The following is a 20,031-nucleotide window of genomic DNA, read 5'->3' as shown; positions in this document are numbered from 1 at the left end:
CGTCAACCAAGTCAGCGAGCCTGACCATCCAATCCCGTTATCGTCTCTTACGACAACCATAGTCACCTTTTACGGCAAGCATGGGTTGCTGAAGAGCTATTCTATCCCGGATCTTCACGGGTCTGTTGACAGAAGTTGGACTGGTTTGTTTGCCTGTTTTTTGAGAAGACAATTCATCATGAGCTTAATAACTTTTTCAGGGATCACAGGATAAAGTGCCACTGACATATCACTGGTCCTCGTTCAACAATATCTGTCATTTTATTGTTATACACAAACAAGATAAGAAAATTGACATTTCATAATTTCCAGTCAGCCTTGCTGTCTTTGAATCAGTCCATCTACCTATCATCGTATTCATATTTCTATCTGCCACATGCTTGCATTCAACTTATCTATACTACTCAAAAGAAGTTAAGGACTATTACTGTAGTTAATCGATCATCACATTACAGATTATCTAGGATTGGGTGATCCTTAACTTCTTTTGAGTAATATATACCAATCAAACTGTTCATATTCTTTTTTGAATCTCATGTGATATCAGTTCGCACTTTACAGATAATCAGTTTTAAATTTTGCAATATTTTTATAGCTGCAATGACCACATCCTTAGTTTTTCTCTTTGTTGTGTTTTTCGGCACGTTTGTTTGTTTTATAGTTACCATGGCTACAAGTGTACAGATAATGTAGCCAGACTTGACTTTGTTATGTTTTACACATTTCATCTGTGATATTAATAAAACATTTCTTATACACGGAACCAAGGTTTTGTTTTTGAGAATGTGTGAAAGAGAACACATTTCTTCCAAAATGTCACAGAGTGATTGGTTGTTTGTTGTTTCATGCCGTTCACAGCAAATTATAATCAAGTATGGACCATTCATCCTGTCATTGACATCTTAAGCATCGATCTATGCAATTGGGAATGATGACATGCATCAACTAAGTCAGCTAGTCTGACCACCGGATCCCCTTAGTCGCCTCTTATGACAAACTTTGGTTGCTGAAGATCTAACCTGGATCTTCATGGGTACTGAGTGCCAGCTATATTGCAACGGTCTGTTGATAATCCTGTCTGGACCAGGAAAACCTGACAGTAAGCATGAGTAATGGGATTGTCTACTCAATGGTTACGATGGACTACTTTCCTGCTTGTAATTCATTGATAAGTTTCTCGTGCTCCAGTTGTTTTCGTGGTTTTAGAGCGTTTAATAAATGATTTTTAATCTTGTCTAGAAACAAACTAATGCACCTGTGCCTGTCACATTCCATTTATCTTACAACTCGATGTTTCAAAACTTTTGCTCATTGCATAGATGGTATCTGACAACCACTTGTGTAGTGAGGTGAGGTGAAATGGGTTTAACGTTGCGTTTAGATTATTGCAGTTATATAGTGACATGCAAGCAGTTTGAGTGTGGCTGCTTGTACTTGTCTGGTCTGACGCCGATTTATAGTGCTAGCACACTGAGATACCATGCCGCAGTTTAACATGAATACCCCACTCAGACACAGTATACTGACTCTGAGCCGACCAGTCCTTGTTTTGGCCCCTTAATGGCCAGCGCCAGACAGGGTAACAACAAGTACCATCTTTTAATGTCTTTAGGTATGACGCGGTGGGGATCAAACCCCGGACCTTCCACTCTCCGGGTGGACGGTCTACCACTAGACCACGAAGGCAGGCTTGTTTTGTATCAATACATGACCTACTGATACGATAATTGTATCATGTCACAATCTCATCACAATCAGATTAGTACTCGCTACCGCTAAACAAAGATCTGAGGATATCCCATTACAGGTCGCGAGAACTAAGATCTGATTTTAATGAGATTGATCTTGTCAAGGAGTATCGCAATGAAATTGCGGTCTGTAAATAATTAAATATAGATCAGACAATCCAGTGATTGACATCATGAGCATAGATCCACTCCGAGCCGACCAGTCTTTGTTTTAGCCCCTTAATGCCGAGCGCCAGACAGGGTATAAACAACAAGTACCATCTGTTAACAAGTTTAACATGGGCGGGAATCGAACCCTGGTCTAGATTGTATGGATTCAGTCGTTAAGCCCGTAACTATCGTTCGGAATACCCCACAGTAAAGTTTTCGAGGCTGCTTTTAGAAATCACATTCCGACTGTCACTTTCCTGATCTGGTAAGCGACGCTCTGATTGGTCGGATGAAAGGTCGTTCTGACGTGACCTCTAATGGGATGTCTTCAGATCTTTGTTTAGCGGTAGCGAGAACTAAGATCTGATTTTAATGAGATTGCACCAACATATGTATAGATTCATGTCCTAATACTTCTGACATCCTGGGTGCTTGTTTAATAAAGTTACAAGGCAATAAATAAGGTTTGTTTGAATCTCATTTATTGGTATGATAAGTCTTAAACATACCAAGAAGATGGTTGTGACAGAACAATGATAATCAGGGAAAATCTGTGATTCAAGCCCATGATCAGGAGTTGAAAGAGACGCAATTCTGAGTCCGCTGCGTCTTCTTGCATAATAAGAAGTTAGACTTTTCTGAGTCATAATAAATAGAATGATCAGTCTCAAGAAGTGTCTACAGCCAGCCATTAACATGGTACTGCCATTTTGAGAAAACACACAGATCGCAGGCACGTGTTCACAAAATGCCTCTTCGTAAAGTTTTCCAAGCACTTGTTGTTTTCATCGGAAACTTGTGTGTAGAGACATTCCTGCCTGTCCATTAAGTGGTGCTAGGGGTTCTGCTTGGTGAGGAACTGCGCCCTCTGTCTGTGTGTACAACAAAGGGACATAACCCACTCTGCCACTAGACCAAACCTGTGAACATCAATTCCAAAACATGTAAAACTATCCATATTTACTCCACAAAAACAGAACTACATACACATCTAAATTTAATGACATTATACTAGGTTACAGAAGAATTTGTTTTGTAGTGATCTAATCCAGGTTTTGACAATGAAACTGTTGTTCTGGTCCAAATCGGACCATAATTTGTGATTGATCGCGGTAAAAATAAAGAAACTTGGTCTGATAGAGTGAGGCTTGTTTCGACTACTTACAACAGTTAGAAGTGCCCCTTGATCAAACTTGGGCTTGAAGCTGATGCAGTGAGCAGTTTCACTGTCCTGTCCCCTCACCAACCCACTGGAAACAAAGGAGAATTAAAACATCCAGTTGTGTGTGACATACCATAGTGTGTGAGGTGTGTGTGCCCTGACAGAATGTGTGTGACCTGCCCTGACAGGATGTGTGAGAAGTGTGTGATCTCAAGTGTCTGACCTGCCCTGACAGGATGTTTTACCTGCCCTGACAGAATGTGAGTAGTGTGTGACCTGCCCTGACAGAATGTGTGAGTAGTGTGTGAACTGCCCTGACAGGATGTGTGAGTAGTGTGTGACCTGCCCTGACAGAATGTGTGAGAAGTGTGTGACCTGCCCTGACAGAATATGTGAGAAGTGTGTGATCTGCCCTGACAGAATGTGTGAGTAGTGTGTGACCTGCCCTGACAGGATGTGTAATTAGTGTGTGACCTGCCCTGACAGAATGTGTGAATAGTGTGTAACCTGCCCTGACAGAATGTGTGTGACCTGCCCTGACAGAATGTGTGAGTAGTGTGTGACCTCAAGTGTGTGACCTGCCCTGACAGGATGTGTGACCTGCCCTGACAGAATGTGTGAATAGTGTGTGACCTGCCCTGACAGAATGTGCGAGTAGTGTGTGACCTGGCCTGAAAGGATGTGTACTTACCATGGCAGGATCTCAATGACAGGGTGTGTAACTGTTTTAAATACTGCAACATAGGAACCAGCCTTGTTGTCATGCCCTGTTGATAGAAATTAATATATGTAAAATTTATCCATTTGTCAATAACAAACTTTCCGTTACCATCAGCACTAGACAGCATTTCATGACAGATGATCATGTAGTGTTGGGTTTAACGCCGCTTTTAACATTATTACAGTTATATCACGGCGTGTCAGCTTAATGTGGGAGGAAAGCCCGAAGTGATGCAGGTCTCAGACGTTTACCACTTCGGTGTAACCCATGAGCATGGGTATGGTGCTGACAAACCTAGAAACATAATCGGGGCAAACTGGGATTTGAACCCACCATCATAGGTTTGTCCAGCTCAGGACCAAAGTACTAAATTCAGAGATCACAAACTCAGTGAGTTCGGGCAATGTTGGTTAGTGTCAGGCTAGACTAAAATGTTTAGGTGATGTGGACTGTAACCATGGTAACCTGTCAGGGATATACACAGCTGACTGGCCAAGGATCATAGCCTGTGTGAGTCCGGGACAGAACCTACGTTCTAGCTCCAAATATTACAAATGAACTTTGATGCGAGGCATCAAAAGGCGTCACTAAATTTGTATGTCTCAATTAAAGCAACACATAAATTTACAAGAAAACGTTCCCAAAATGTTTGTCAACACAGACATGTAAAATACAATAGGACCAATATTTTTTTCAATCTATTCCCTGTTTTACATCATGCTTTTCACTACCATGTGATTACCTCCCTTACCAACTGAACTTGATCAACATTTGTAAATACACAGTATAAAAAAGAGCAACGAGTGTTGATATATTTGATATCAAAAGACACAAGGGTGAGATTTTATTTATCATCCAACATAATTCTTCCAGCTTTTTCTATTTGTTGACAGTAATTAGCAGTGTCTTCAGTGTAAAAAAGTACTGCTAACAGCTTCAGTAGCAGAGCCATTAGTGATGTCATTTGATTGTGACGTCATGGTAACCAGTGGCTTCACAATGGTCTGAAAAGCATTGTTATAATTTCTACAGTGTAGATATCGCTTAATTGCATCCAAACGATATCTACTGTGGGAGCCAGTTTTGGATCATAAAAAACAAAAACTGAACAACAAACAACATATTGGGAATTTTAAGATAAACATGTTATGGACAATTGCCTAAAATAAAATAGAAATGTCTTCAGCATGTTCAGTTACCAACTGACTTTTCAGAAATCTATTACAAACAGACCACGGCAACATGGATGCTTGGGAATGGAGAGGTTGTGCTATTTAGTTGTCAAAAGACAATTTGAAAGGTCATCTGAATATGTTCTCTTTCAACACTATGCAGGTCTTCATCATGGTTACTTTGCTAATGAAAGAAACAGTATGAATCAGTTCCACAAAACATCCTTAAAATTTAGCTCCATACCTCGAAACAATATGGCTAGACGTTCACCAGTTGAATCCCACTCCATTGCGTGTACCGAGCCACCGATCTTCACCATGTCCCCAGTGGCTGTCTGCATGTCTACCTCGGACACGTCCGTCACAGCTATGGCCTTGTTGGAGACGCTGATGTCACTGCCTCCATAGGACTGTCCCGCACTGAATTTGATCGAGTAGATGATTGGGTCATTTTCCATGGCGAAAAGAAGAATACTTCCGTCCGAGCTCCAGGATGCAGCCTATGGGAAAATTGTTGATTACATTCAAACATTCATGTGACGTTCATCTTAATTGTTTTTATTAAATATAGATATAAAAAAGTAATTGGTTCAAGTTTTAAATTATACATGCTATGTGTGAGGCTGGATGATACACAAGGTCATCATGTGGTAATGAGGTCATGATATCGTGCTTTTCATGATACAGTGAGTGAGTGAGTGAGTGAGTGAGTGAGTGAGTGAGTTTGGTTCAGTATTTCAGATACTTCATGGAATGCCCAAAGTGATACAGGTCTCCGGCATTAACCACTTTGGTGACAGACCTAGAAACACAATCGGCGACATGCAATGAACCAGTCACCGAGTCTGACAACCCGATCACCTCATACGGCCAGCATAGTTTGCCGGGGATACATTCTAACCCAGTATCCCCACAGCGGTACAGAGAGATTGAGATAAGCTGCTTATTGTGTGACGAAATCCCCATTTGACACAGTTCGTATACAGATCTGCCTTTTACGGCAAGCATGGGTTGCTGAAGACCTATTCTAACCCGGATCATCAAGGGTCCTTAAGCTGGTAAATAACATCTCAGAACCAGCTTAAACATGATATGGAGATTAATCTTACCACACAGCGCGAGGACAAGCGGGACCAGGTTTCACAGCTCCAGGTCTTTGTTTCCCACACTCTGAAATACCACAGGTCAATGTTAGATCAGCCTTCATATCCAGTGCATCAATCTCATCATGTCTCATCAAGTCAGAAGGAATGCATGTGTAGTCAGGAAGAAGCTTTTACTCCAGTAGGATACCTTAATGCATGTATTGATGACACCACCAAATTCTCAAATAATTCTATTCTCACAGATGCTCATTTCTGGTTCATTGCCATTGGATATCTTCAGTTCAGTGAAGGAAAAAATAATGCTGTTCATCATTTTTCAAAAGACACCAGTTCACCATAAGAAATAATCGACGATTTTGGAGTTCTTCTCCTAAAACGAGCACTACCCTCATTTTCAATATTAGTCCAAACTGTCGTCATGGAAAAGATAAAAATAATAAAAAAATTAATAAATCCCAAATCATAAAAGACCCCAATTCACCACTAGACTGATCCGTTTCATCTAGAAATAATCAACGGTTTTGGAGTTCTTCTCCTACATTGAGCACTACCCTCATTTTCAATTGAAGTCCAAACTGTCGTCATGGAAAAGATAAAAATAATAAAAAAATTAATAAATCCTAAATCATCAAAAGGTACCAGTTCCTCACTAGACTGATCTAAGTAGAGAGTTTCAACAAGAAACTTAAAGGTTTTAGAGTTCTGCTCCGTAGTGGAAAACGGACAGGTGATTGTTATATTGCCCTGTTTTTCAAACCAGGGGGATAAAAAGGTACAAGAAGTATAGAGCCCTGCTTGACCCACTCACCTGAACAATGGTGACGGTGTGACAGCCAACACCTTGGTACCATCTGGGGACCATCTCAAAGCAGACACACCTCCCCCTCCCCCGCGACGCAGTGTCACACAAATTTCCATGGGAACATTCCACGCCTGTGGGCAGAGAACATCATCAGGAATTTATCTACGAATCCAAACTGAGTAACCTCGGCAGACAATTTGACCAGATTTGTTATTTTGCTTAAAAATTGTAAATTTTCTAACAAATTGTATATTTATATACTTATCCTATCTCACACTATGCATTTCCTCTAATTCCTCGATCTTGGTGTGGAAACGTCCTAGAACAAAGTTACCAGCTTCAAAAACACCACTCACCCAAACACATCCCACACATCACCAAATCACCACTGTGATCTTGGTTCACCCACCACTAAAATCCCATGCGACACAACCCCAGCGACCTGATCACCTGACATATCAGCACCTTCATTCTCAATTCTATCACTATGGTATTCGGATGTTATTCTTGAACAGAGAATTTTTTTTTTTTTTTTTTTTTTAACACAATAAAGACGTGTTCGTCTTCCGCAGAAAAAAAATTACATCCTATCCCTTCAGCGAATTCAGGGAAACAAACAGATTATAACAATTAAACTTGGCCAATACAAATTTGAAATTTGAGATAAAACATCACCAGACATGATGATTTACCGATCTAATTGTATTTCCTGTTCTGATTGGCATTGTTTTTAACGCATAGATTAAGATTAACATACTAGCTCAACGCTGAGGATGTCAGTGTGAGCGAACATGCCTCACCATGATGCCAGTGTCTGTGGGGGCAGCTGACAGGAGAATGCTGCCGTCGGGATGCCAGGTCAGGCTGGTCACCGGGGTGTGGCCGGAGCGGTGGAGCACCTGCACTGAACTTGCTGATGGTCTACAATCAGGGGACAATAAGGCATAAGGAATTATTGACCAGATTTTCCCCTGCCCCCCACCACCTCTCTGATAAACACCACATCTTCCATAAGTGTACCATGGTAAGGTGTTGTCTGACACACATAACAAGGTTTTCAACTGATGTACCTGGTAACAAGGTGTTGATAACAAGGCTAATAACAGCTGACTGACATATTTGCTAAAAAGGTGTTGATAACAAGGTTTTTAACTGATGTACCTGGTAACAAGGTGTTGATAACAAGGTTGATAACAGCTGACTGACATATTTGCTAAAAAGGTGATGATAACAAGGTTTTTAACTGTTGTACCTGGTAACAAGGTGTTGAAAACAAGGTTGATAACAGCTCACTGACATATTTGTATGGTAACATACTAACAAGGGGTGTTGACAAGAAGGATGTTATGAAGTTAACTGACAAACCTACTAACAAGAGGCGTTGATAAGAAGGATGTTACAAAGTCAACTGACACACCTACTAACAAGGGGTGTTGATAAGACGATTGTTAATATGTTAACTGACACACCTACTAACAAGGGGCGTTAATAAGAAGGATGTTACGATGTTAACTGACACACCTACTAACAAGGGGCGTTGATAAGAAGGATGTTAACAAGTTAACTGACACACCTACAAACAAGGGGTGTTGATAAGACGATTGTTAATATGTTAACTGACACACCTACTAACGGTGGGCGTTGATAAGAAGGATGTTACGAAGTCAACTGACACACCTACTAACAAGGGGCGTTGATAAGAAGGATGTTAACAAGTTAACTGACACACCTACAAACAAGGGGTGTTGATAAGACGATTGTTAATATGTTAACTGACACACCTACTAACGGTGGGCGTTGATAAGAAGGATGTTACGAAGTCAACTGACACACCTACTAACAAGGGGCGTTGATAAGAAGGATGTTAACAAATTAATTGACACACCTACAAACAAGGGATGTTGATAAGAAGGATGTTACGAAGTTAACTGACACACCTACTAACAAGGGTGTTGATAAGAAGGATGTTACATAGTTAACTGACAAACCTACTAACAAGGGGTGTTGATATGAAGGATGTTACGTAGTTAACTGACATTGACACATCTACTAACAAGGGTAATGATAAGAAGGATGTTACATAGATAACTAACACACCTACTAACAAGGAGTGTTGATAAGAAGGATGTTACATAGTTAACTGACACATCTACTAACAAGGGGTGTTGATAAGGATGTTACAAAGTTAATTGACACACCTACTAACAAGGGTGTTGATAAGAAGGATGTTACGAAGTTAACTGACACACCTACTAACAAGAGGTGTTGATAAGAAGGATGTTATGAAGTTAACTGACACACCTACTAACAAGGGATGTTGATAAGAAGTATATTAACCAGATGGCTGACGTACCTGGTGGCCAAGGACGTTGGTTCCACATGCCAGATGAGGATACAAGACTGACACGCAACTGCCAACACAGATGCTGAATTCGGCCTGGATCAGAAACCACAAAAACTAGACTGCTAGACACAGCACTATACATTCCTGAAATGCAGAACATGTTGTACTTTGTATGTGAAATAGTGGCAGCAAGCTTTACAAGCAAAGTACGCAGTCATCAGTTAGGTGAGACTTATTCTTAATTGGTTTGCAGATTCGGCTGAAACTGAAAGGAAATAAGTAAATAATTAGATAAATAAAAACTGTTTGTTTATTCCGCCGAATCCAAACTATTGTGTTAACACTTGCGCATACAATAGACTAACTGCAAGATCATATTTGAAATAACGTGATTAGTCATTAACCCTTACAGCAAATGGTGAGTGAGTGAGTGAGTTTGGTTTTACGCCGCTTTTAGCAATATCCCGGCGGGGGACACCAGAAATGGGCTTCACACTTACAGCAAATGGAAAAATCCTGAAATGTCTATCTCTCTCTCCCTAAGTAGGATTATTAAATTGGAAACACCATGGAATAACATGCACTCACTGCCAAGCTAAGTCTGCGACATTTTTTTGTAGTTTGTGCTTGAGGATGGGCATGAGGTTGTTGCTGCCGGTGTGTACTCTGATGGAGTCGTCCTGCAGGGCGTATGCCACTTTGATGGTGTGGGGGTGCCAAGCAAATGCTCGCACCGGACTGCATTGCCTAAAACACACAGACACGTCAGGCAAAGGGTTCGTGTAGGATTTACAACCAACTGTGACAGTTGATCTGGCAAAAAAACATTGTCATGTGCAAAAACATATTTTTCGGGGTGAAAATATTATTTATACCTTTCCTGACTGATACTTAATGCTTATCTCATCTCGTTTCCGAAATGGAAACTTTGTCGGAAGCGTGCAGGTTTCTGTGTTCTGCACTATAGCAGCTGGCTTTGTGGACCCCTCCGCCGATGACGTCACCAGAGGCTTCATAGAGGTGAAAACCTTCACAAAGATACGCTCTCTTGAAGTTGAAGATAGCTCCCATGAAGCTCTTCTCCTTCTTTGCCAAGGCCTGTAGGTTCTTAATGCAATTTTTTGTATGAAAAATGGATAATTTTGAGCGGATGGTTTGGATTACATGTCCAGAAAAAAATTGTCCAACTTCTCAGTTGGCGTGAAAATGAGAGAATGACGAGTCTACTGGATTGGTCACATGATTCCGGTGCACATACGCAGCTCAGGGGGGTGTTCAGTCTAGCTGTTTTTTCTGTTCTTCAGGAACACAGTTCAGGAAGATACCGCTACCTTTCCGAATTGCGATAAGCAGTAAGTAGGAGTCAGGATAAGGTAAAATTTTGGATTTTTTTAAAGGTCAATAGTTACTTAAATACAGAAGCACCTTAACAATGCATTCATTGCAATGATGTAAATCTTGGTGTTAAAATCCTTTTCTCGATATTGGTCCTGGTTTTAGTGAAATACAAGTCACCAATGCAAATCCCAAACATGACTGCTATCTGCATTGCTGTGATTTGGAAATGTTAGATCGAAACATAATAATATTTACTGACATTGCTATAGTTATGTCAGTAGCATCAGCTTAGTAAACAAAATAGGGCAGGGGGTATCGTGGGCCTCAGATCGTGGTACAATACTCAGAGGTGTCAACCTTATTTGAAAATTTGGAGTAGTCAGTGGGGTGAAAAAGCGTAATTTCATGTGAAAAAGAGTAACGGTGAGGTGAAATGGGGTTTACCGTCGCGTCCAAGATTATTGCACTTATATAGCGACGTGCATGTACAGTGTGTGTTTGTGTGGCTGCTTGTACTAGTCCGGACTGATGCCAATTTATAGTGCTAGCTCACTGAGATACCATGCCGCAGTTTAACATGAATATCCCACTCAGACACAGTATACTGACTCCGAGCTGACCAGTCCTTGTTTTAGCCCCTTAATGCCGAGCACCAGACAGGGTAACAACAAGTACCATCTTTTAACGTCTTTTGGTATGACGCGGCCGGGGATCAAACCCCGGACCTTTCGCTCTCCGGGCTGACGCTCCACCACTAGACCACGGAGGCAGTCGAAAAAGAGTAATTTTAAGAGTACCATGACATGATGCCGGTTTTCGCAAGCCTATACGTACGTGAAGCATGGGTACACATGCATTGATGCTATTAATGTAGCCGAAAAGAAATATCAGAGTACACGAAATTATCTCCCTGTAGAATGCTTCACATGCTCTCTGTTATATTTCATACATGTAAATAATATGTGAAAAAAATGTCCAAAATAATAATTTGGGGAGGATAAGCGAAATAGCATAACTTTAGGCCCAAAAGTGTAATTATTATGCCAAAAGCGTAATGGTAGGAATCTCCGCAATACTGTGGCTGTATTGTTACATTACTAGTAAGGTAGTGGCCAACCTTGACAACATGAGTCACTTACCAATCAGCAACCGACGTATAGCTGGATATCAGGTCTTCATTGGACAACTGCCAACAGAAATATTGATGTTCGTACATTTACTGCGGATCTATTCTAACCCTGAATCCTCACAGGGTCGCACCTTACGATCAGCATACATTGCTGCAGATCTGTTCTGACCTGGAATCCCCACTCTGCATTTATAACACTGATACCTGACATAGCTATCTGCTTACTTGGTTAACTTGAAGCAAAGTCTCCAATTGGTCGAGTCAAGGTATCAGGCGACTGTTTAGGATGTAAAACTAAATACCTGTTGCAGGCAAAATTTGCACAAATTGTTTCTGCCCAAATATTTGTCCTCTTAACAGTACAGTGCAAAGATATTACTTTTATTTTTGATAGCCTCAACTGAGTATTACTTGAGTTCCAATTTTGGAATTTTACCAATATTTGCAGCAAAATTAGGACTTAGTACGCTGCTGTAACGACCTTGACAGCATTCATTTGATCAAAAGGATTGCAATTTTGAGGTTCACTTTTTATTTGTATGTCTGTATATACACTGACTTTACATAAGGTTCACCCTTGTGTAAGTTGAATTCATCTTTCCTTATTTATAAAATATAAGGAATTTTATTGGTCCATGAGCTTTTGATATATTTCCATAGATCCCACTACACCAGATGTTGTTTGTTTGTTTGTCACTTAACGCCGCCTTCAGCAATATTCCAGCTATACGACGGCGGTCTGTAACTAATTGAGTCTGGACCAGACAATTCAGTGATTGAAATCGTGAGCATTAATCCACGCAATTGAGACATGATGACATGCATCAAATAAGTCAGAGAGCCTGACCACCTGATCCTATTAGTCGCCTCTTACGGCAAGAATGGATTGCTGAAGACCTATTCTACCCCGGATCTTCACAGGTCTACACCAGTGTACAAATGAAGAAAATAAACCCAACAGCAATTCAGAGTCCTTACAGCGAAATGGTGCTGCGTAATGTATATTAACATCACCATCTACATAATCTAGAGAGGCTAAACAAATTGTTGTCAGGAGCAAAATAGCGACAAATTAATTGTGGTAAATGACACACATGACAAAAAACATGGATTCATTATCCCTCAAGGAATCCGGTTAGATGTACTCTCTGTACCTGTCACCATCAAATGTATTCTCCCCCCCAACATCCGTAGGTGACTCACTGATAGATGAGGAAAGAGAGAACCATTTAGAGAGTTCGCCCATCGCAGAAAGGCTAAGGTTGTCATGGCCACTGATGCAATCCATGGTGGCACTGAAAACATAACAAAATTACTTTAAAAAAATAAAATAAAATAAAACGTATACACCGCATTCGATGAAATTTGGTGCATCATAAATGTACTTATTGTGGTGCTGACAAACCAACCACTTTGAAAAAGTATTTAAGTTATATTAACATGTCCAACAGGAAAGCCCAAAAAGATGTACCGTATTCGACGTAATAAGCGCATCGCTCTAATAAGCGCCCATGGCGATATTTGTTAATATATTGGATGGTGAAAAATTCCAATTAGTATCCCTTCCGATTGATCAATGTACACAAGACTTATTTATAAAAAGTGTGTTATATGCATCCTTAATTAAGGGCAATTAAATTCTAGAAAAATATATCTCCCGTATATAAACATTTCAGGCTGTCAGCATAAAACACGAAATTTACGATCTTTCAACAGTTGTTATTCACCAAAATAATATTCTAATAAGAGCCCCCTATTTCTAATTTTGAGAGCTCCCTGGGCGCTTATTATGTTGAATATGGTAATTCTTACAAGTTCACCAACATGCACGAACCAAGAATCATTATCTTGGGGAATCTGGAATCACGAGGAGACCACCTAATTAACTGACAGCTGTTTCATTATGTTTATCACCTTCTTCTTTGCTGTTGACCACTTCCTCAAATGTTCCCGTCATCCCATGTTCATACCTGCAAAAGGAAACCAAAGCTACAAACACATTCCAATCACGCAATTGGGATACGATGACATGCATCAACCAAGTCAGTGAGCCTGACCACCCGATCCCGTTCATCTCCTCTACAACAGACAAGACGGTCTGTAAATAATCGAGACTGGACCAGACAATCCAGTAATTAATATCATGAGCATCGATACACGCAATTGGGATCGATGACATGCATCAACCAAGTCAGCGAGCCTGACCATCCGATCCCTTTAGTCGCCTTTTACGACAAGCATAGTCACCTCTTATGGCAAGCATGGGTTGCTGAAGACCTATTCTACCCTGGATCTTCACGGGTTGGATAATACATGACATCATTCAGTATGTTCAATAACCATGTTAACCTCACCAGGAATGCATTGCTCTTTTCCATACAGTCTCATCATGAGGCAAAAATGCCGATTTGGCACTTTCTCTTTGTGTGAGGTTCCTGGACAGTTCCTTGGCAACTGTTATTACTGGGTATGCTGGAAGCTGAAACATACAGCATGTACAAGAGTTACATTAATTATACTTGATGACGTTAGTATTCCTGCATTCCTGAACCCTGATCATAGCAGCATAAGCAGATATAACATGTGTTTGTTTGTTTGTTTGTTTGTTTGTTTGTTGTTTAACGCCACACTCAGCAATATTCCAGCTATATGAACATTGATCTATGCAATTGGGATACAATGACATGCATCAACTAAGTCAGCGAGCCTGACCACCCGATCCCGTTAGTCGCCTCTTACGACAAGCAAAGTCACCTTTTACGGCAAGCATGGGTTGCTGAAGACCTATTCTACCCCGGGTCTTCACGGGTCATCTAGTAATGTAATGAAACTTAAACATTTGTGCAACATACACAGTGACTGATAATTTGAAAATTTGACAAATCACCAATTCAAGTTCCCAAATGACACTGATATGTGATAGGCAAGTTTTGTTTCATGGTGAAATATTCACATGTCAGCTATTGTGGTTATCGTATTATTGCTTGCTAATTTCGGGTTCAAGTCAGTCATCTACACATGCCACAGACTGAAAAATCAACATTACCATTCCTACATTCCCTGTAGAATCACTGACTGGCACCGAGACAAACTCTCCATGTTGCTCAGCAACAGTCATGTGACCTCGGCCTGGAGGGGCAGGAAAACGTTCCAATATACTGCTCATTCTGCCCTGTTATAGAGATAAGGAATAAATGAGTGAGTGAGTGAGTATGGTTTTATGTTAACCTCTAGGCTACCCCACCGCCCCCACAAGGAACAAGGCGTGCATGAAACCAATGAAGGCATGAGCCCTATGCAGTGCCTCCAACATGTCTAAAGCCGCAATAACATAATCACTAGAAGGCTCGCCCTGGGCAGAATATGGGCTCCAGGCAGTGGGGAGTAGTCTCCCCTTACATGCTTAAAGTGAGGCTCCAGATGGGATATACTGTTTAGCATGCTTTACGTAAAACAATTATAAATAGTTATCGTAAACGTAAGATGAACTGAAGTTCATATCGCAAGAAATTAATGTAAAATGTCCATAAAAATCTGCTTTACATCAATAAAAATTTCAATGTTTAATGTAATTGTGCTAAAATCTCATAAGTCTTATATACCTAGATCTAACAACACAACAAAACCAGTCTGTGTTTGGTAGTTGAAAAACACAAAGTACAGTCAAGAAATGAAAGCAGGACCAGGTGTCCCATATTTTCCTTTGTAGTCATAGGTAGACTAACACTTAGTCTATGAAAACATTTCTTTGAAATAATTGTAATTTTTTTCTTCGAAAGAACCTTTCTTCTTCTGCTGTTTTGGGAATCAAGGAAATGACTCGATTTAGTTTCACCTAGACTTGCCTAGGCTTTTAGTAAAACACATATCTATATATATCTATCTACCTACCTACCTGTTTGTTGTTTACACAGCACTCAGCAATATTCCAGCTATATGACAGTGGTCTGTAAATAATCAAGTCTGGACCAGACAATCCAGTGATTGACATCATGAGCATCAATCTACGCAATTGGGATATGATGACATGCACCAAGCCTGACCACTCCTGTTAGTCACCTCTTTTTAAAATCTAAAGGTATATATAAAACATGTATGAGACCACTATGAAAAAATTCAACTGACTGCAACTGATCAAATATGTTTTGATCACAGTTACATTTATCCTTAAAATGTATTATTTTTGTATATTTGTTGTCCAATGCTACGCCCTGCAATATTCCAGCTGTATGAAGGTGCTCTGTAAATAATCAAGTCTGCATCAGACAATACAGTGACTGATATTGTAAGCAACGATCCAGGCTATCAGGGTACAATGACACGCAATCAGGCAAGTAAGCGAGAATGACCATCCAATCCATTTGGTTGCCTCTTACAACCAGCATAGCTGTGGAGCAATTCAAACCAGGAATTCCTTAAAGGGATTCACGTGTATGTTGTCTATTAAATGATTTACAACAGAAAGGTGATGACATGACCTAGTGAGTGAGTGAGTGAGTGAGTGAGTGAGTGAGTGAGTGAGTGAGTGAGTGAGTGAGTGAGTGAGTGAGTGAGTGAGTGAGCGAGTTTTGGCCGGTTTTATGCCGCTTTTAGCAATATTCCAGCAATATCAGGGTGGGGGACACCAGAAATGGGCTTCACACACTGTACCCATGCTGGGAATTGGATCCGGGTCTTCGGCCTGATGAGCGAATGCTTTAACCACTAGACTATCACACCACCCCTGTGTAGATCATAAAGGTTATTGGTTTGACTGCATCAGGAACATTAACTTATGTGAGCTGAACTAGTAAATTGATAAATGTAACTTGTAGCCAGTATATTTGACCTTTTGCACCTGTCACTGAGAACACTTCTTTAAAAAAAGACAGAAAATGATACAAAATAATAATGAACAGATTTTACATAACTATATGTCCTCTTTTTGCTAATGACCCAGTACTTTGATCTGATTCACCCGATAACCTACAGGAATTTCTATGTTTATAGTGATAATTATCAATAATGAAAAACTGATGCTGTTATTTTAAGATCTGAAGGATGTCATACTAAAGTGGTCAGTATCGGAACATGACATAAAAGTGTCAGACAATTAGATAGCTCTTTTGGAATTGTCTTACACTAAAAGTCTAGATTTAAGCTGTGTCTGGAATCTCTTGTAAGAAAGGGAAAGAGAGCATACCACATGCTCTCTTCTTTTCTATAGCAGTCAGATTTGGCTCTAAATGTAAGCTGCATCCATTTCATGCAATAATGGAACCAGACGTTTCTTATAACTGTGAGGTATGGGGAACAGAATCAATATTGTAGCAAATAGGGTAGATACTTTACACCTGAACAACATACGAAACATGTTTTAGGGTGCTTTTTTAAGAAAACACAAACATAGGTGTGCAGAGCTGAGCTGTGATTCTTTCCCTATTATTTACAGACATTAATAGAAATGTGAAATGTTACTGGCATAACTTGCATATGACCAATATTGTTTCAAAAATGAAAGTGCCATAAACATGATAAATATTGCCCCAAACATAATTGGTTGGTATCAAACTCCATTGTCTCTTGGATAAGCTTGGAATTAGACAAAGTGCCTTAACATCCAATTAACATAAATTCCCAGACATTTATTGACAACAGCTAAGAAGTAAACTCAGAACTCACAGAAAACATAAAGATGACATAAAAACTAATCCATATCTGGATCAATGCACAGTAGAAAAAACCTTGTTTACAAAAATGATAGTTGTACGAAAAGACAAGTATATTTAAACCTGTTAATGTAGGAAAAAACATATTAAGGACTTGATTGTAATGCTCTTAACATTTCCAATGTCCACATGCATTATTCTGTTTTGTGAATACATCCTACAATACAACCACCATTTTTCTGTTCCTCACTTAGATGTTTTCAAAAGAGGATGACATTTCTAACTCAGCGCACAGCTTATTTTCTGTGTTGACCACTTGGTCTAATGGAGGGTGACAGGTACTGATGTCTGCAGTGTCGCCATGTGATGTGAGTGCCAGCATCTCTACATCTACACAGACAGATTATTGGTTCACATTCACATAGAGAAAATTTTGCATTTAGATTCAACTTGACAGCTTCTCCGCTGCTTGGGTGTTTTACTGACTAAGCAGAAAAACATTATGACAACTGACTAAAGGCCCCAAATTTTACTGACTCAAGACTAGTAACCTCTCCCCCTGCCAGAAGCCTCTTAAGTCAGTATCACAAAAAATATCTTCCCGTTACTGACTATGAAAGTTCAGTTTCAACCCTTGGCGAACTAGACTGGAATTATATTTTGCCTGGACTAACAAGTCTATGCATAGTCCAATCAAAATCGCATAAAGAAATCAACATTATAAATCAGATTGTCTTCACTGGGCCCCGCCATTTTGTTGGAAGCAAATGCAAGTCACATATGAGGTGGAATCTGATTGGTCAGTAGGACAGACATAACTCTTAATAACCATTGTTGGCGCTACGATCAAGCATGGAAATTACAGCCTAGTTTGGCAAGGGTGGAAACAGGACTTTTATAGTAGGGCTGGGACAGGACCTGAGTACACACAGGACTACCTGGACCCGTTGTTAGTTTTAGACAAAAAAATATCTAAAACAAGTCTACAAGTCACTAATGTTCGCAGTTCTTCCTGACTACTACGCCCATTCCTTCTGACTTTTACATGTTTTTGAATAAAAATAAAACTTCAGTATATACACCAGATCGTTTCATACATGTATACTACTCAAAAGAAGTTAAAGAACACCCAATTCTCACATGCCAAGACAGATTAACTATAGTAATATGAAAGAATTGTGTGTTCTTTAACTTCTTTTGAGTAGTATATTTACACACATTTTACCAGAGCTACGGTCAAACCTTTCCCAATTGTCCGGGTAGGGTAATAGGGGTGGGGGGGTGGGGATGGGTACCCAGATAGTAAATTTTGACTCGTCCCAGCCCTGTTTTATAGTCAGTTAACCCCCTTGCCTCGGGAAGATGCATTATGAATACACAATGCCATTTAGAAAGTGGTCAAATGTAACTAATGTTATATTTGGGATAACACTTTCTTAGTAAAGTTCAGATTCTAGTACTTTTTTGGAGTGAGTCCCGTCCGCGATTCGAACCCACACCTGCCAGGGTGAGGCACCTAATTGCCAGCACACAAAGTCAGCGATCTCACCCACTCAGCCACCGAGCCTTCCACAAAAATGAAAGTCCGACAACTGGTAGTCTAGATCACGTACTTTGAGTACCCCCCTGACAAGTGTAAATTGGCACGGCTCCCATGGCCGAAAGCTATGAATACACAATGCCATTTAGAAAGTGGTCAAATGTAACTAATGTTATATTCTTAGTAAAGTACAGATTCTAGTACTTTTTTGGGTCAGTGGGTTAGATCGCTGACTTTGTGTGCTGGCAATTAGGTGCCTCACCCTGGCAGGTGTGGGTTCGAATCCCGGACGGGACTCACTCCAAAAAAGTACTAGAATCTGTACTTTACTAAGAAAGCGTTATCCCAAATATATAACATTAGTTATAAAGATGCATTATGTTGATGGTAATAAACTCATTAGACTTGTTCGAGTCATGCAGCTGATGTACATACACTGATGGCCTTCCAGCTGTCTACCAAACTTTAACAGAAATCATTTTGTGATTGTCATATACCAACATACAATGTATAGGATATACCTGTCATTTATACAGGTTTTACACTTGGGTTTCATTTAAACTGGTTTCGTTCAGTATCACAGTACTTCTAAATCTGAACATACTGTCATTGTAACCTGATGGGCCACTATTTTATGTTGTACATATATATTTTTAATAGGATAACTTTATTTCTGGGACTAGATCTAAATGTTAGTGTAGATCTTTATCCTGTATCAAAAATGACAATTTTTATAAGGCTGACATAATCACATTTCTTCTGATCTAGGCCGATTTAACGATTAAATAAGGGCCGTTTACATGGTCTACAGATACAGCATGTAAATAAGTAATTGCCAATCAAATCACTGGCAGACACAGTACTCATAGTCGGATTACCAGCTTTGACAGATGGAATCATCAGCTGAGATCAAACACTTTTACTTTGAACCTGTAGTTCGTGCAGGTCCTTGAAATCTCGCGCTTCCGTCATTTAAAATATTATTGCGCGTGTTTACACCATTCATCCATTATTTCGTTGTGTCAAGCTCGTAAAGTACTTGTGCTGCGTTTCATAAGACAATGATGGAATGAAACTTACATATTTGCATGGGTTCTCCGCTAGAAGCGAGGTCTTACTTGCTAATAACATAGAACTATGTTTTCCGCTGGGTTTAGCTGACCGAGGAATA

At 40.0% G+C, this 20,031-nt stretch overlaps 1 protein-coding gene across 1 annotated transcript; it reads right to left on the bottom strand.

The window, feature by feature from the left end:
* Nucleotides 1-2,388: 2,388 nt before the first annotated feature.
* On the bottom strand, nucleotides 2,389-19,823 carry LOC139464476 (aladin-like). Its single transcript, XM_071246002.1, has 15 exons — nucleotides 19,739-19,823; nucleotides 14,719-14,844; nucleotides 14,027-14,151; nucleotides 13,587-13,642; nucleotides 12,876-12,967; nucleotides 11,683-11,729; nucleotides 9,794-9,952; nucleotides 9,215-9,298; nucleotides 7,662-7,782; nucleotides 6,868-6,992; nucleotides 6,063-6,123; nucleotides 5,198-5,453; nucleotides 3,752-3,827; nucleotides 3,064-3,148; nucleotides 2,389-2,818 (listed from the first exon to the last, which is right to left on the bottom strand). Exons 2-15 carry the CDS (start codon nucleotides 14,836-14,838, stop codon nucleotides 2,684-2,686), a joined length of 1,542 nt encoding a protein of 513 aa, XP_071102103.1. The 5' UTR covers nucleotides 14,839-14,844; nucleotides 19,739-19,823; the 3' UTR covers nucleotides 2,389-2,683.
* Between the last annotated feature and the right edge of the window lie 208 nt (nucleotides 19,824-20,031).

Source organism: Haliotis cracherodii, unplaced genomic scaffold, assembly GCF_022045235.1.
Source record: "Haliotis cracherodii isolate W230 unplaced genomic scaffold, xgHalCrac1.p SCAF_17, whole genome shotgun sequence".
NCBI lineage: Eukaryota > Metazoa > Mollusca > Gastropoda > Lepetellida > Haliotidae > Haliotis > Haliotis cracherodii.
Note: the sequence above shows the minus strand (reverse complement) of the source record. Positions and strands in the feature narration are given on the sequence as shown.